This window comes from Cryptomeria japonica, chromosome 3 (assembly GCF_030272615.1).
Source record: "Cryptomeria japonica chromosome 3, Sugi_1.0, whole genome shotgun sequence".
NCBI lineage: Eukaryota > Viridiplantae > Streptophyta > Pinopsida > Cupressales > Cupressaceae > Cryptomeria > Cryptomeria japonica.
Window position 1 is genome coordinate 16,632,636 of NC_081407.1, and position 14,683 is coordinate 16,647,318.

Here is a 14,683-nt window from a genome sequence, read left to right on the forward strand (position 1 = left end):
TAACCATCACAACATGCCACTATTGACAAAATAAAATATAATGTAAATATAATATAATTTAAATTTTTTTATATATAGTAAATATAATTTAAAATGAAATAACATAATTTTAAAGTAAATATAATTTAAAATGAAATAACATAATTTTAAAGTAAATATAATTTAAAATGAAATAACCTAATTTTAAAGTAAATAAAATAGTTTCAATTGATAAATAACCAATTTTTAATCTTGAAATCCTCAAAATAACCAAAATTTGAAATTTCATACATTCCCCATAACTACTCCAAAAATAAAACAATAACTGTAAACTATTAAATTATATATGAAAAAACAAAAAATATTTATCAAAATCTAATGCACCTTTTAAAAACTTAAAATACATATAAATTGACTATAAGCACTATTGATAATCTTCCTCTTCCCATATAACACCCACCATTTGTGTAATTGGGTGACTTGAGTGAACCATACCTCCACATCAACAGATCCACAACAGGATGTTGGAGATTCAAATCTAAATCATACGGCAGCAAAACACTTTTAGCACCGATGGATAGGTTTCGCCCGCAGGGGCTCAATAACTTGTAACTTACAGTCAATTAAAACAACTTTTAACCACTTGTACACGTAATTAAGATCATGTCTGCTACTCATCTGTTTCCGTGCTTTTTCCCAAGTTTACACTCCAGCAACCATCACCTACAAGAGTTCAAGCAATCAAAGTTCATGAATCATTCCAAAGGCTTCAACGGAATTTCGTTGCAGTTTTCAAAGAAAATCACAAAAACCCAAGCTCAACGCGAGTCAAAAGAATTAAGCAAATCTAATGGTTTTACATTTTCCGTTCCTTCGTTAAAGAAATTATTTCTTCAAGCTGCTGTGGGTGTCTTTGCATTGGGTTTTATCGATGCCGGGTACGGATATATTTTTTAAGTTTTGTAAATAGAATATTCATCGATATATTTTTAAGTTTTGTAAATAGAATAATTTTTCTTCTTCTCTTGGATAGAATTTCAATGTTGATTTACACAGGTGGATGTGGTAACGTAAACTTAATATTCTGTAAATTAAATCAGAAGACAAATTGCCATATACGTATATGTATACGAAGATTTATAAAATTGATTACATTAGTAAATTTTCTACACTCGTTACACTACAATGTGGTAACATGCTAGTTATAGTTAGAAATCAAATTTTTGAGTCTGTACAATGGGGCATCTTGGCCTTTGAAAATGTCCTGCCTGAAATTCTTAGGGATTGTATAAATGTCTTTTCAATTTTGGGCTATTTTGTTCCTCTACAAGAAAACTGTGTTAGATTTTGGTCATATTTTACCATGAATGCGTCTTGGTACTTTTGCCAATAATCATGGCTGTGTTGAATAACGCTCTTGATGAGCTTCAATTGTTTGATTGCACTTTGGTTTTAACAAGCGGCCGTGAATGTTTGATTAAAAATGTAATTTCCTCTTAAAATAATAAAATCTGACTTACAATAATAGCAGCACAGGCAATTATAAATATGATATCAACTTTATAAAACTGCAGTTTATAAAGTTTATTAGATATAATATTTAGAATATATTTCAGAAAAAAAGGTAACTTATCTTTTGTATGTGCTGTTAATTATCCCAAATCTGCAGTGATCTATCTTCCTTGAAATGTCTTTGACTTGTCTCCAAATCTGCCTGAATCAGGGGTTTTCGTCCATTAACTTAGCAATGGAAATTAGGTGGATTTCGTCCTCTAATTTTAGGCATTGAAGGGTTTTGTCCTCTGGTTGCTGAACCACAGTCCATGCTCCACAAGGAGTAATAATTAGATATAAAATGTATTCAAATATGATGCTTCCTTCTCCCTTTTGATTTCTCTTATGTACCTTTTTTTCTTCCTAGACATTACTATTCATAATGCCCCTTTTGACTTTTTTGATAAAATTAAACTTTAATTATAATAACATAATATTAATAAATTAAGCTCTGCCCTTTACCCATCTGGTGTTTTTTTGTCTTCTAAGACAAAGGTCTGCAGTTAATTTTGATATTAGTTTTGTTTTCTTATGTTAGGTTGATTTTGATTTTGTCTTATTCCTTGCCTTGTAGTGACTATTTATTATATTATAGTTGTGTCTCATTTCACACTGCCTTAATAATATTTGTGAATATTCAAACGTAGTTTGATTTGATGGAGGGGGCATTACAAAGAAAGGAAGCATGTTGAGCTTAGGTCTTTGATTGTATACTCGGGATTGGTTTGGCCGGTTGTACTGAGAAAGCTATGAGACACAAAGGTGAATGGATGCAAGATGTCAATTCCTTAGTCCATGATTTTAGACAAAGCATTATAGAAAGTGACCTATCCACCTTTGATTATATACCTCAAATCATACAATCAAAGGAATTCATTGAATCAATCAATTATTCATCAATCATTCAACCATCGAAGGTTTCTGATTTATTATAGTCATTAAATATTTCTCTCAGCAGTCCGACTTATCACTACAGCTGGTATGAATTCCTGTGCATAGCATAATGCCATAAAGTGCCGTATCTATATACATTATTACTGCATACTCATGATTTATGATGCAATGCTTTATGATTGCTTATTCATATATAAATCAGTAAATAGAAATCTGATTAATTATATTCTGCAGTTGGTTTATCATATGTCAAATATATTCCTGCATATGTTCTCAATGTCTACCTGTCTATTTGCATATATTCTGAGTATTTCCAGCCATGATAGAGGGAGAGAGAATTACAAGTAGGGGAACGGTGTTGGAGTTATCTTCTAGGCACACCACCTCATGGTATAAGACCGGGGATTCCTATGAGGCAAAGGGGTACAGAGGGTACTGCCTTTGGGCCTATGAAGGATATACTTTCAAGGCACCCTATTGTGATGGCCCTCATGCTCTTATCATGGTGAATGGATGCATTAATCATGAGACATAGGAAAGGGGTGACAAGATTAAGGGGGACAGTTATAGGATACCTCACTAGGTATGCCACCTCATATGGATGGCATGGGCCATGTGAGACCAAGGGGGGATAAGGTCCACCCTTGGGCCTAGGGTAGAGGGTCTCTAGGGCACCCTATCTAGTCACCCTATTCTATGCCCTTCTATGATTGAACTCTCTCAAGCATATTTTAATCTTGTACTTAGGACTATGCTTTATTTATGTATGATTGGTGTTTCCTAATTAATAGATCTATTTAATGAATTATGATTATGTGTATTTCCTAACTTACTTGCAGGGGTTCAATCAAAGTGACAGGTTATCTCTAACCCCTACCTCACTTCAATTAGGGCAAAATTTGTGCATTTAGAATTTGGGGACATTATAGATGGAATTGTCCTTTGTGAACAAAGGGTTTTTGTCCTCTGGCCTCTTGAAACTCATGGGCTTGTGAATTTGGGGACATTATAGATGGAATTGCCCTTTGTGAACAAAGGGTTTTTGTTCTCTGGCCTCTTGAAACTCATGGGCTTTCGCCCACAAGCTCCAATCTCCAAGGGGTTTTCATCCATTGAAGGAAACACAAGCATAAAGCTTTGTGAGAGACATATCAAAGACGTAATCCTCCAAAAAGAATAACTTTTGATGTTTATATACCATAGTCTCAAAATGGGTACCCAAACTCCCATGCCTTGCTCTAGAAGTGTAATGTCCCCATTTTTTCTCGCCTCTTATGAAGTTTTAGCCTTTTGGCTAAGTGGAGAAATAAGGAGAAATTAATTAATTAATTTCTTATAAAGTCATGAAATAAATTAAAAATTAAAAGGGGTGACTTTATATTTAATTAATTAATTAATTAGTGGCTTAAAATAAAACAATTAATTATAAAGTCACTAAAATGAAATAATATTATTTCTAGAATCCTCTAGAAGTTTATGAGACGTATGGAGAAAAAAGATAAATAGAGGTTGAGCCTCATTGTATGATGATGGGAGAATGGATTTGGATTTGATGAACTGACTGATGCATTCCATTAGTTTAATCTCTGAGGATGCAAACCTTCAGCAGATTGATAGAAGGTCTGGACGAAACCCTAGTTTCTTCTTCTTGGGAGTGGGAAATACTCAATTTTCCACATGGTGTATAGCAAGTTTATGGTGGTTGGGAAGGACAAATCAGTCCTTTCACCTGAGCATATTGAGTTACGATAGAATTCATGGTGGATGGGTATCTATAGCATCTTCAGAATTTCAGATTTGAGTGCCCATTGCATCAATCTTCATTTAAATAAGGAGGCAGCTGTTTGAAGGCAGAAATGTGTAGGGATTGATAAAATTGCAGATCTGTGACAGATCGACTTTATGATCATTAACCCACGATTCTGCTAATATTCCTTGGTTAAAGCCACATGATAATCAATGGAGGTCAGCGATAGCCTTGGAAGCATAAGGTGATTCAGCTAGAGGTATTTTGAAGGTGCAAAAAGAAGGTTTTAGTTGATATATCAGCTCTGAGGACAAACCATAATTGTCAGCCATATTCCACGATTTTGCTCTTTGACTCCCATCTTGGCATTGAGTGTTATTGAGGTCACAAGGCGATTCTTTCTATCAGCAAATTGAAGGTGAATGAGTGTGATTGCAGATGAAAAATCAGATCTGAGACACAAATCGAAATATTCCCACCATCACCACGATTTTGTGCATGTTCTCTTGTTTAAGCATCGAGCTTCCTATTGGGTGATAGTGCTACTTTGGTGAAGGACAGCAATCATGTTTGGAGTTTGAGAGGAGGGTTGTGAGCTGGTAATTAATTGATACAAATCTGCAGATCTGTAGCATGTCAGAACTGTCAGCCTCACCTACGATTTTGCTTATTCCATCTTGTTCAAGCATCAAAGCCATCAATTGTTTGTAGCGCTGTCTTTGGGGAAGGATATCGACCATTTTGGGTGCCTATGAAAGGTCGTAGAAGCTGTCAATATTTTCCACAGCCTGAAGCATATCTGAAACAAGGGCAACTTTGGGAAGGAGGTGGTTTGGCATCATAGAGGTCCTCTTTTCAGTGGATTCGGCTTGCTTCTTCATTTCCAGTGCAGGGCACCATCTTTGACCAGGTTCATACCTTGTGTTTGTTATCATTACATTGCCTATAAAGACTGTAAGTGTGGCTGCCATAGATGATTATTTCTATTACTGAAATATAGAGGATAATACATATATTTTGCAAGCATAGAGCTTGATAATTGTAAATGGGGATGCTTTCAAATAAAGGAATCAGTTTATGAGTTTTATACTTAATAAGTCTTATTTTAAATCTGAAGATGCCTGCCAAATGTTTGAAGAAATGTCCCTTGATTATTAAGGCACATTGGTCATTGTAATACATATATGCATTGCAACTATCAAAGAGTCCCTTTTGCATTGAGTCGTTTGATTGAAAATCACTTGCATAAACATTTGTATCGTTGTCAAATACAAGGATTATCAGTCTGAAGTTTAATGTCAGTCAAAGGCTGCATAACACGCAAGAACATACCGCTGTCCAAAACCGCATAATGCGCAGGTTATACAGTCTGAGTCCTAGATTAGCTGGTTGCCAGCTAAGTGTTTGATGACATTCCTTGCATTTTCAGTCATTAATGAGCAGGGGATATTACAAGAAGACTCTAAAAAGTGATTGTCTAGAATAGGTTATGATGACTTGTCAAAGCTCCGTCATAGTCATCAAAGCATTTTGTTAAAGCTGCCATATGGGGCCAATATTAAATTGATAAAATAATACGAGAAGATGCTTCCAAATTTCCAAATCCCACTCGTGTTGGTAATTAATTTATTTAATAGTTTTTGATTAAGGATCAAACAGGATTTGAGGGGACCCGAAACCCCTTACAACAAGTTTTGAAGGGACTTGCAACCTGTTGATGTGTTTTTTAGGCACATGCGAACACAGAATAAAATACCCAAAAGTATCTTATCCTCTCTTGAACAAAATCTCTCAAATGCTGAAGATTAGTTTAAGGATCACTTGAGAAGACTCCAAGGTTCATGATTGTAGGGTCGCTACATATGGATAAGCTCATTGGTTTGATGTGATTATGCTGGAATCACAAGGGGACTTACATTTGAATGCCTGAATGCTTGATTTGTTGGAACTTGATCATCTGATATTTCAATATGGTGATGCTTTGTTTCCTAAACTAACCTGGGTTTGAAAAAAGGGCAAAAGATGAGGGGTTGAGAGAGTCTATTCTAATCCCAAGAATACATGAAGATGAGTGAATGATTAGATGGAATCCTATTGAGCGAGGTCTCACCATCAACTTGAAGAATTTGACACAAGCTTAGTGCAATCTTCTAAGGACGTTTCAAAGATGTTCGAATCAATACCATCAAACATTGCTCACCTTTCAAGTTAATGCATAAGCAATGAGTGTAGAACGATTTGAAGTTAAGCTCATATCATTCCAGTTGACCACACAAGGCACACTTACAATCAGCAAGAGGCTAGTGGTATGGACAAAACAGATTCCACACAAATACATTCAATAAATTCCTCCACTCAATTTAATCAACATGAAAGCAGATTGAGAAGCAAAGACCATGCGAGTTGTTGAAATAACAAATCAAATTCACCATAACTTCAATGAAATCAATTGTTCTTTACAACAAAGTTTGGCAACAATCTTTGCCTTCTCCTACTCTAACTTATATTTTAATCTAGCTATTCTTCTAAGCTATCTATTATTCTATTCTATTCACTATTCTAACACTATTAACTATTACAAATGAAGAGTCTGAGCTTTTATAGAGAGCTCATTTACAATGAATGGCCAGGATTTAATCTCCATCAATGGCCAAGATTTTACAATGAAACCCTAATTAGGGTTTGTTACAACAAACTCTTCTTAGCCAATGAAAGATTTACATTCAGAGAATGTGGACCAATTGATATTGAGGGTAGTTACAATGGAGTTTGTGCCTTCATATATGAGCTTGATTCATTGAACTTGGATGTGTTGATGTCGACCCCTCAGATTGGTGGAAGGGATGATTGGGCTGCCACCTCAATCTTGCACTTGTAAACTTGATTTGATTCATCATCATGAAGGGATGTTGAGAGATATCTCTTGATACTCAACATTATTCAGTTGCTCAATGTGATGATGATGATGAGAAGCAAACTTTGATTAACTCTTCTGAAACTATTTGCTTCTTCAATCATGTTCGATGTAGGTCTTGTGATGACTTTGGTTGATCCTCCTTCGTTTTTTGACATACTTGATGAATGATGCAATTGGTTGAATGTAGCTCCTCATTGGGCCGACTTCAATTCTTGGATTACCGAAGGGAATTCAAGATTGTAGAACATTCTTCCATCATGTAGGTTATCCTTCCTTGATGGTCTAGTGCCTTGAGGTAGTTGGATGATTTCTCCTTTGCACTCCTATGATCTCTCCATGTCAATGTGATAGAATGAGAACCTTGAAGATATCCCACTCTATTGCTTGCAACTATTGAACATTTGAAGTTTTTCAACCTAGTAGCATTTTGAGTCTTCTTCATGCAATTGAGGTGGTGAGAGGCTTTAAACACGTTGAGATCTTCTCCTCCTTGATGTTCTTGTGTTTTTTGATGAAGCTTCTTGAAGAGGTTCTCCTTGTATCTTTCTTCATTTCCTGCAAAACAAACAAGCCAGTATCAAATACATTTGATATATAGATTTAATAAGAACATATAAAGAGAATTGGCCCTCATGAAGCGACATTTGAAGTTGTTTTAGCGCTCTTTGGAGAGGAGTTCTTGAAGTTTATTCCCCCCTTGATTTTCATGAAGTTGACTCTTGTATGCTAGAGGGTGAAGTTCACTCCCCTCCTTGAATTCATGAAATTTGCTCATGTTGTTGAGTTTGTGAAATTCGCTCATTCATGCTAATTCATGAAGTTGAGATTTGCTCATGTAGGTTTGAAGATGAAGATGAGATTTGCTTATGTATGTTTGAAGATGAAGATTGCTCTAGATGGTGTGCACGTAAATCTTGTTTCAATCACCTTGCTTATCAAGTTCTCAATTTATGAAATTCGCTCCAAACCTTGAACTCATGAAGTTCACCTTTGTAGAAATTCGCTCCAAATCCTCAACTCTTAAAATTCGCTCCAAACCTTGAACTCATGAAGTGCATTTTTGTATAAAGTTCGCTCCATTTCATTGATTCATGAAGTTCATTTGAACAGAATTCGCTCCTAATCATCAACTCATGAAGTAGACTTGTATGAACTTCGCTCCATTTTCATGACTTGTGAAGTTCGCTCGAAATGTCTCAAACATGAAATTCGCTCCAAAAGGCCAAGTCATGAAATTCACTCCAAACCTTGAACTCATGAAGTAGGAAATTTGCTCCAATTCATGAACTCATGAAGTTCGCTTGGAATCATCAATTCATGAAGTTCATTTCAAATTAAATCCATCCAAGGCACGTGCTATCAAACATCTTTTGTTCCTCCTTCAACTTTGCTCATGTAGGCTCGCTCATGTGTGTTCATTGATAAAATCCGCTCCAAATTGTGAAGTCATGAAGTTTGCTCCAAACTTGCAACTCATAAAGTATGAAGTTCGCTCCTAATTGCAAAGTCATGAAGTTCGCTCCAAAAATGCAAAGTCATGAAGTAGGAAATTCGCTCCAAAATACAAAGTCATGAAGTTCGTGTTCTCAAATTTGCTTCATTCCTTTATTCCCAACTTCACTCATGAAGGCTTGAAGATGCAATTCTCTCTAAGCTCCTTATTCATGAATTTCTCTCCAAAAGTCCAACTTATGGTTCTCTCCAAGAAATGAAGTCATGAAGTTCGCTCCAAGAGGTGAAGTCATGAAGTTTGCTCCAAGAGGTGAAGTCATGAAGTTCGCTTGTGAATGCTTGAACATGAATTAAGTGATCCCAAATTTCCTTCATCTCTTCATCTTCCATTTCTCTTATGAATCTTTGAAGGTGAAGTTCGCTCCAATATCCCAACTCATGAAGTAGGAAATTCGCTCCAAAAGGTGAAGTCATGAAGTGCATTTGAAATCTGCTCTAAGGGGTGTGCACATTTAGTCTTATTTCAATCACCTTGCTTGCTAAGCTTGATCAACTCTTCCAAACATGAAGTTCGCTTCAAAATGCAAAGTCATGAAGTAGGAAATGTGCCCCAAAATGTGAACTCATGGAGTAGGAAATTTCGCTCCAATTGCTTAACTCATGAAGTAGGAAATTTCACTCTGAATGCTCAACTCATGAAGTAGGAAATTTCGCTCCAATCGCTCAAGTCATGAAATAGGAATTTCGATCCAATTGCTCAACTCATCAAATAGGAAATTTCGCTCCAATTGCTCAACTCATCAAATAGGAAATTTTGCTCCAATTGCTCAACTCATGAAGTTCGCTCCTTAAGGCAAAGTCATGAAGTTCGCTCCAAACTTGCAACTCATGAAGTATGAAATTCATTTCAAATGTTGAACTCATGAAGCTCGCTCTTGAGTATTTGATCATGAAGTAGGTGCTTTTTGAATTTCCCTCATTCTTCCACTTTCAACATGAAGAAGTTCGCTCCAAATCTCTCACTCATGAAGTTCGCTTCAAGTTGACAAGTCATGAACTTAAAAAAAACTAGAGAAGACTTAGAGATGAGGCGGATTACAAATGAGCTTATCGATCATTGCATTGCACAAGAATTCAATCCTTGGAATAATTCATTCAAAAGCTCAAACTCATACTTACGCCTATTCTCAAAAAATGCACTCAAGGGAAAAATTCGCTCATCTATCACTCAACATGAAGTGTGATTTTGAGGCTTGGGGACTAAGGTGATTTGACATCTTAAAATTGCTCATTTGCATATCACCTTGATTCATTCTCTCCCTTCAAGCTTGTGAGATGAAGACTCTTGGAAACAACTTCGGCCAAGGGTATTTAAAGCAATTGGAGTTTACCTTCAACCTTGTACTCTTGGATTGTTGCTACTAGCAATTTCATTAGACCTTTTAGTTGGACCAAAACCCTACAAACTTACTCATTTCATATTTCACACAAGGCTGTTCACCTGACTCCTAGCCATTTTAAGCATCTGTACCTCCCTAATGCAAAGGCTAATATCTAAGTCTCAACAACAACTAACAACTAAGCTACGACGACTAACCTAGAAAGTAAAAAAGTGGGGGTCCCCATTTGCAATGGGGCGATGTGTGAATACCTCACAACACAACCCTCAAATTTTATACGGATACGAAACCCAAAGAAGAACGCTGCCATAAGATAAAACATAGACATTCAGCAGCCCATCCTGAGCCTAACAACATAGAATATTCATTGAAGAGCCAGCTGAAAAAGAAAAAGGCCGAAACCAAACACTAGAAAGCTCAGACCAACATAACCATAGGGGTTTTCCAGGCACCCTCAACCTTAACAATGGGTTTTGAAAGGCTCCCATAACCTTGATCTTGAGAATGAAAAGAGCTGAGTACATCATAACCTCCAAGATCACCACCTCAATAGGGGATAAAGGAGAGAAATTAATTAAAAGAACATCCTCAGTTCCCATACGGCCAAGAGACAGGGTACCATTAGCCTCCCACCAACACCTCCCAGCATCAACCATAGCACCCAACTCCACCTCAATAGGAGAAAGGTTATCTCCAGTACCATCCATCTCCACCTCAAAAGAAGATAGGGCCACCTCTATAGGGAAAACCAAAGAAAACCAAGGCTGTTGAGACAAAAGCAAGAAGGCAAGGGAAATTAATAGATTAACTATTAATTAATTTAATAGTTAATCTATTGGAAAACGTTAATTAATCCCAAACAAAGTTAAATATTAAATATGAATATTTCCTAGCTTCTTTTATTACAAGGGAAATGGATGGCTTATTACCAATCATGCACTCACTATTTTTAGAAACCCAAACTTACTATTTTAAGAAAGGGGACATGACATTCTTGCTTCATGTGGTTTTGTGCTATGTGTAGGTCGTTGAATATTTTGTCATTGATGTCAAAGCTAGTCATTGATTTTATTAATTAGTGGCAATCATATTTTATTTGTGCTATTGTTTGGTGAAATAAATATCATCTGCTAGATGTGGTAATTTAGTGAGGTGATATGGTATTATTCTTAGTGTATGACGACTGCAGGTGTCTGTATACTTTGACAGTTTTAGACTTTGATTCTTGGCGGCACATTAATTTATTTATCCTTCTTGAGCGACAACAGATTCTTCGTTTGACTATGAGTGGGGTAGATTATTCCCGACGATGGTTGTGTAACGTTAGCATTAAAAATGTGTTGCATGTTAAGCTTTTAAAATTTTTTTTTTTGATGTTAATCTCTCTCTTCATTTTTGGTGTGGGATATATTTTAGTTGTCTTTTTAACTTGCTGCAGATAAAAAGTCAAGAACTATTTCAGCGGGATGTGTGTAATTTGTGTATGGTGATCGAAGTGCTCAATGTATTATGAAAAGTGTCAATAAGTTTCAGTGCATTCAAGTTTGTGTGAAAATTGAAGTTGGTGCTTACTTATGTAATTTGTGTTGGTGTCCATTTCGTGAATGAAGCTATTGATTTGCTGTGGTTTTTTACCCAAAAGGGTTTTTCATGTGAAATTTGGTGTTCTCCTTGTTGATGTTTTCTCTCTCTATTCTATCTCTTTGTTTATGTGGTTTCATGTGTTTAAAAGTTCAAAATACTGATTCCCCCCACCCTCTCAGTATTTTTTGTGTGCTTTTCTAGAAGATCATATTGATGAAGAAGGAGAAGTGGATTTTGAAGAAGATCTAATAAGTGCTCTAAGTGAAATCAAGAGACTTAGAAAAAAAATCAGAACTTGAAGTTGCTGCTACAAGAAGAGAATGAGATGAAAACCAAGACATCTCATGCTCTTGAAGAAGCAGAAAAATTGATACTTGATTTGAAGGTTTAGGTTGAATAAGCAAAGGAAAGACAAGAAGAAATTAGAGATCAGCTTAAGCTCAAGGAAGAAAACTGTGAGAGCTTGAAGCTGAAATTATTTCACTTGGAAAGTTAGATAAATCTTTGACAAAACTGAATCATGAGAAGATAAATCAAAAAAGTTTCATGTCTTTGGATAATGTTGTTGGCTCACAAAAATCATCTACTAATAAAGGTGGAGTTGGTTTTGAAGAAGGTCAAAGTTTAAGTCTACAAAAGAAGACCAACATGGACAACACAAAGGATTCACCATAAAAAATCAGATATAATGCTTTCAAAAGGCCTCCTATCTCAAGGCAAGCACTTTTGAATAGGTTTAATAATTCTTTCTTTTATGGTTATTGTTTCTCTTGCAATTATTTTGGACACAAGGCAATCAACTATAGAGTGTTTGCAAGAAATGATTTCAGACTTATGAGTAGGGACTTTTTTGCTTCTTCGAGGAATTACAATGCTATATTTTATAAATGTAATAACTTTGGTCACACTGCAAAAGTTTGTAGAAGTGGTATGGCAGATTTCTCTAAGAAGAACAAGGAGGTTGAAAAAGAGGACAAAGAAAAGGAGTTTACTAAGGTTTGGAGGAAGAAGGAGAAAGAAGTTTTAGTGGAATCCTTGATTGTGCAAACAACCTTTCATGCACAAAATGAAAAAGACATGGTATACAGACACTGGCTGTTCTAGGCATATGACTGGAGACGAGCAAGTTTCTTACTCTCAAAAGGACTAATAGAGGTAAGGTAGGATTTGGTGGTGATACATCTACAAAAATCAAAGGTAAAGGTACACTTGTTTTAGATGCTGGTGAGACCAAAAGTGTGATTGTTTTATATGTAGAAGGTCTAAAACACAATCTATTAAGTGTGAGTCGATTGTGTGATCAATGACACTTTAGTTTTCAATTCAGATTGTTGTGAAATTAGTAAAGACGGTAAACATATTGTTGTTGCAAGTAGGGCTGCTAACAATCTGTACATTCTTGATGATATCAGAAGTGAGAAGTTGAGGGTAGTTCCACTCCATCTTTGAATTGTTGTTTTGAGTCAGGGGGAGTTTTCATTGCCATATTCTTTCAGCCCCATTTCAATTATGGAAGTTGGTTTTAGTCATTGATGTCAAAGGGGGAGTAGTGAGTCAGGGGGAGCAACATTTCTTTTTAGCACAGTTTTGGTTTCAGTTTAGTTTCAAATGGAGTTGCCAACAATGACAAAGTGGGAGATTGTTGAATATTTGGTCATTGATGTCAAAGCTAGTCAATGATTCTTAATTAGTGGCAATTATATTTTATCTATGATATTGTTTGGTGAAATAAATATCATTTGCTGGACGTGGTAATTTAGTGAGGTGATATGGTATTATTCTTAGTGTATGATGGCTGCAAGTGTCTGTATACTTTGACAATTTCAGACTTTGATTATTGGCGGCACATTAATTTATTTATCCTTTTTGAGTGATGATAGATCCTTTGTTTGATTGTGAGTGGGGTGGCTTATTCCCGACAATGGTTGTGTAACGTCAATATTAAAAAGGGAATGATTTTGAATTCTGAAGTAATTGATAAATACCTCAACCGTTCCTTGTTTAGAGTTTATGGAGACAAGCATGTATGTTGCATGTCAAGCTTTTCAAGATTATTTTTCTATTGTTAATCGTTGTCTTCATTTTTGGTGTGGGATATAGATTCCCCTCCTCTCAGTATTTTCTGTGTGCTTTTCCTAGGTTTGGCCTAAAGGGTACAAAGAATGTTGTCACATGTGTGAAGGCTAGAAATCATTGTATGTACCTTTGAATTGTCAAGTATATATGCCTATGGACATGGGGGAGATTGATCATACATTGCTTCATATAGTGTCATCTTTGTTGCAATGCGATCAATGGTATTATACCACCATTCTACTAATGGTAACCATTTGTTCCAATGATGTTGGTGATCTAAAGCAAAACAAGGTAAATAAGTCTCCAAGCACTTATTGATGATTTCGATTTGGCTATTTGCTTTGGATGATATGGAAAGCTCATTTTAAGTTGGGTACTATGTTGTTCCAAGGAGGCAAAAGATTTGGTCCATGACATTTGGGCAATAGTGGAGGAAGTATAGGTATGGGCTAAGGGAAAAAAATGGGCATATTTGTAGAAGCAATCCACCCCATGAGAATGATTGATTTGCCTATAGATTTTTGGAATCGTTTGATGAAGTCCATTGAAATGCCAATCCACACAAGGATAGGAATGGGCAATGGTTGAAGTTGATTTGGGAATGGCAACCATTTCACCTTTGTTCTATTGACAAATTTTACATTGTACCACAAATTGTTTGAAATTGTTTTCATGCCTTACAGAAAAAACTGTGGCGAAGTCTTTCATATGTTTTCATAAACCATGAGTGATCAGCTGGTGGTGTGGCACGAAACTTGAACAAAAGTTTCACTTGCAAAGCTGATTTGGAGACTATTGTGACCTTTTCACATAGCGCCCCATTGCAAAAGGGGACCCCCTCTTTCTTGCTTTCCTACTTTTGTTAGTTTAGGGTTTTTGGCAGTTAGGTGGCAATTTTGAGCTTTCATGCCCGAGTCTCATTTTTGATATGGTCATGCCCAAAGGTCTTCAATGTACATGCAATGTTAAATTTTGAGTTTTGAAGTCAATAAGATCAATCTGTTAAAAAGATTTTAAAATGTCAAGGTGATCCTAAGTTTTGAAGTTGCAACTTGCTTTAGAATGTGAGCGTGAAATGTG

At 35.9% G+C, this 14,683-nt stretch overlaps 1 protein-coding gene across 1 annotated transcript in view; it reads left to right on the forward strand.

Annotated features, from left to right (window-relative positions):
• Positions 1–430: 430 nt before the first annotated feature.
• The window catches only part of LOC131049130 (uncharacterized), a 74,200-nt gene continuing 59,947 nt past the window's right edge, over positions 431–14,683 (forward strand). The window contains exon 1 of the mRNA XM_057983160.2: positions 431–917. Coding sequence (XP_057839143.1) covers positions 643–917 — 275 coding nt within the window. The 5' untranslated portion in view covers positions 431–642. The remainder of the gene's footprint in view (positions 918–14,683) is intronic.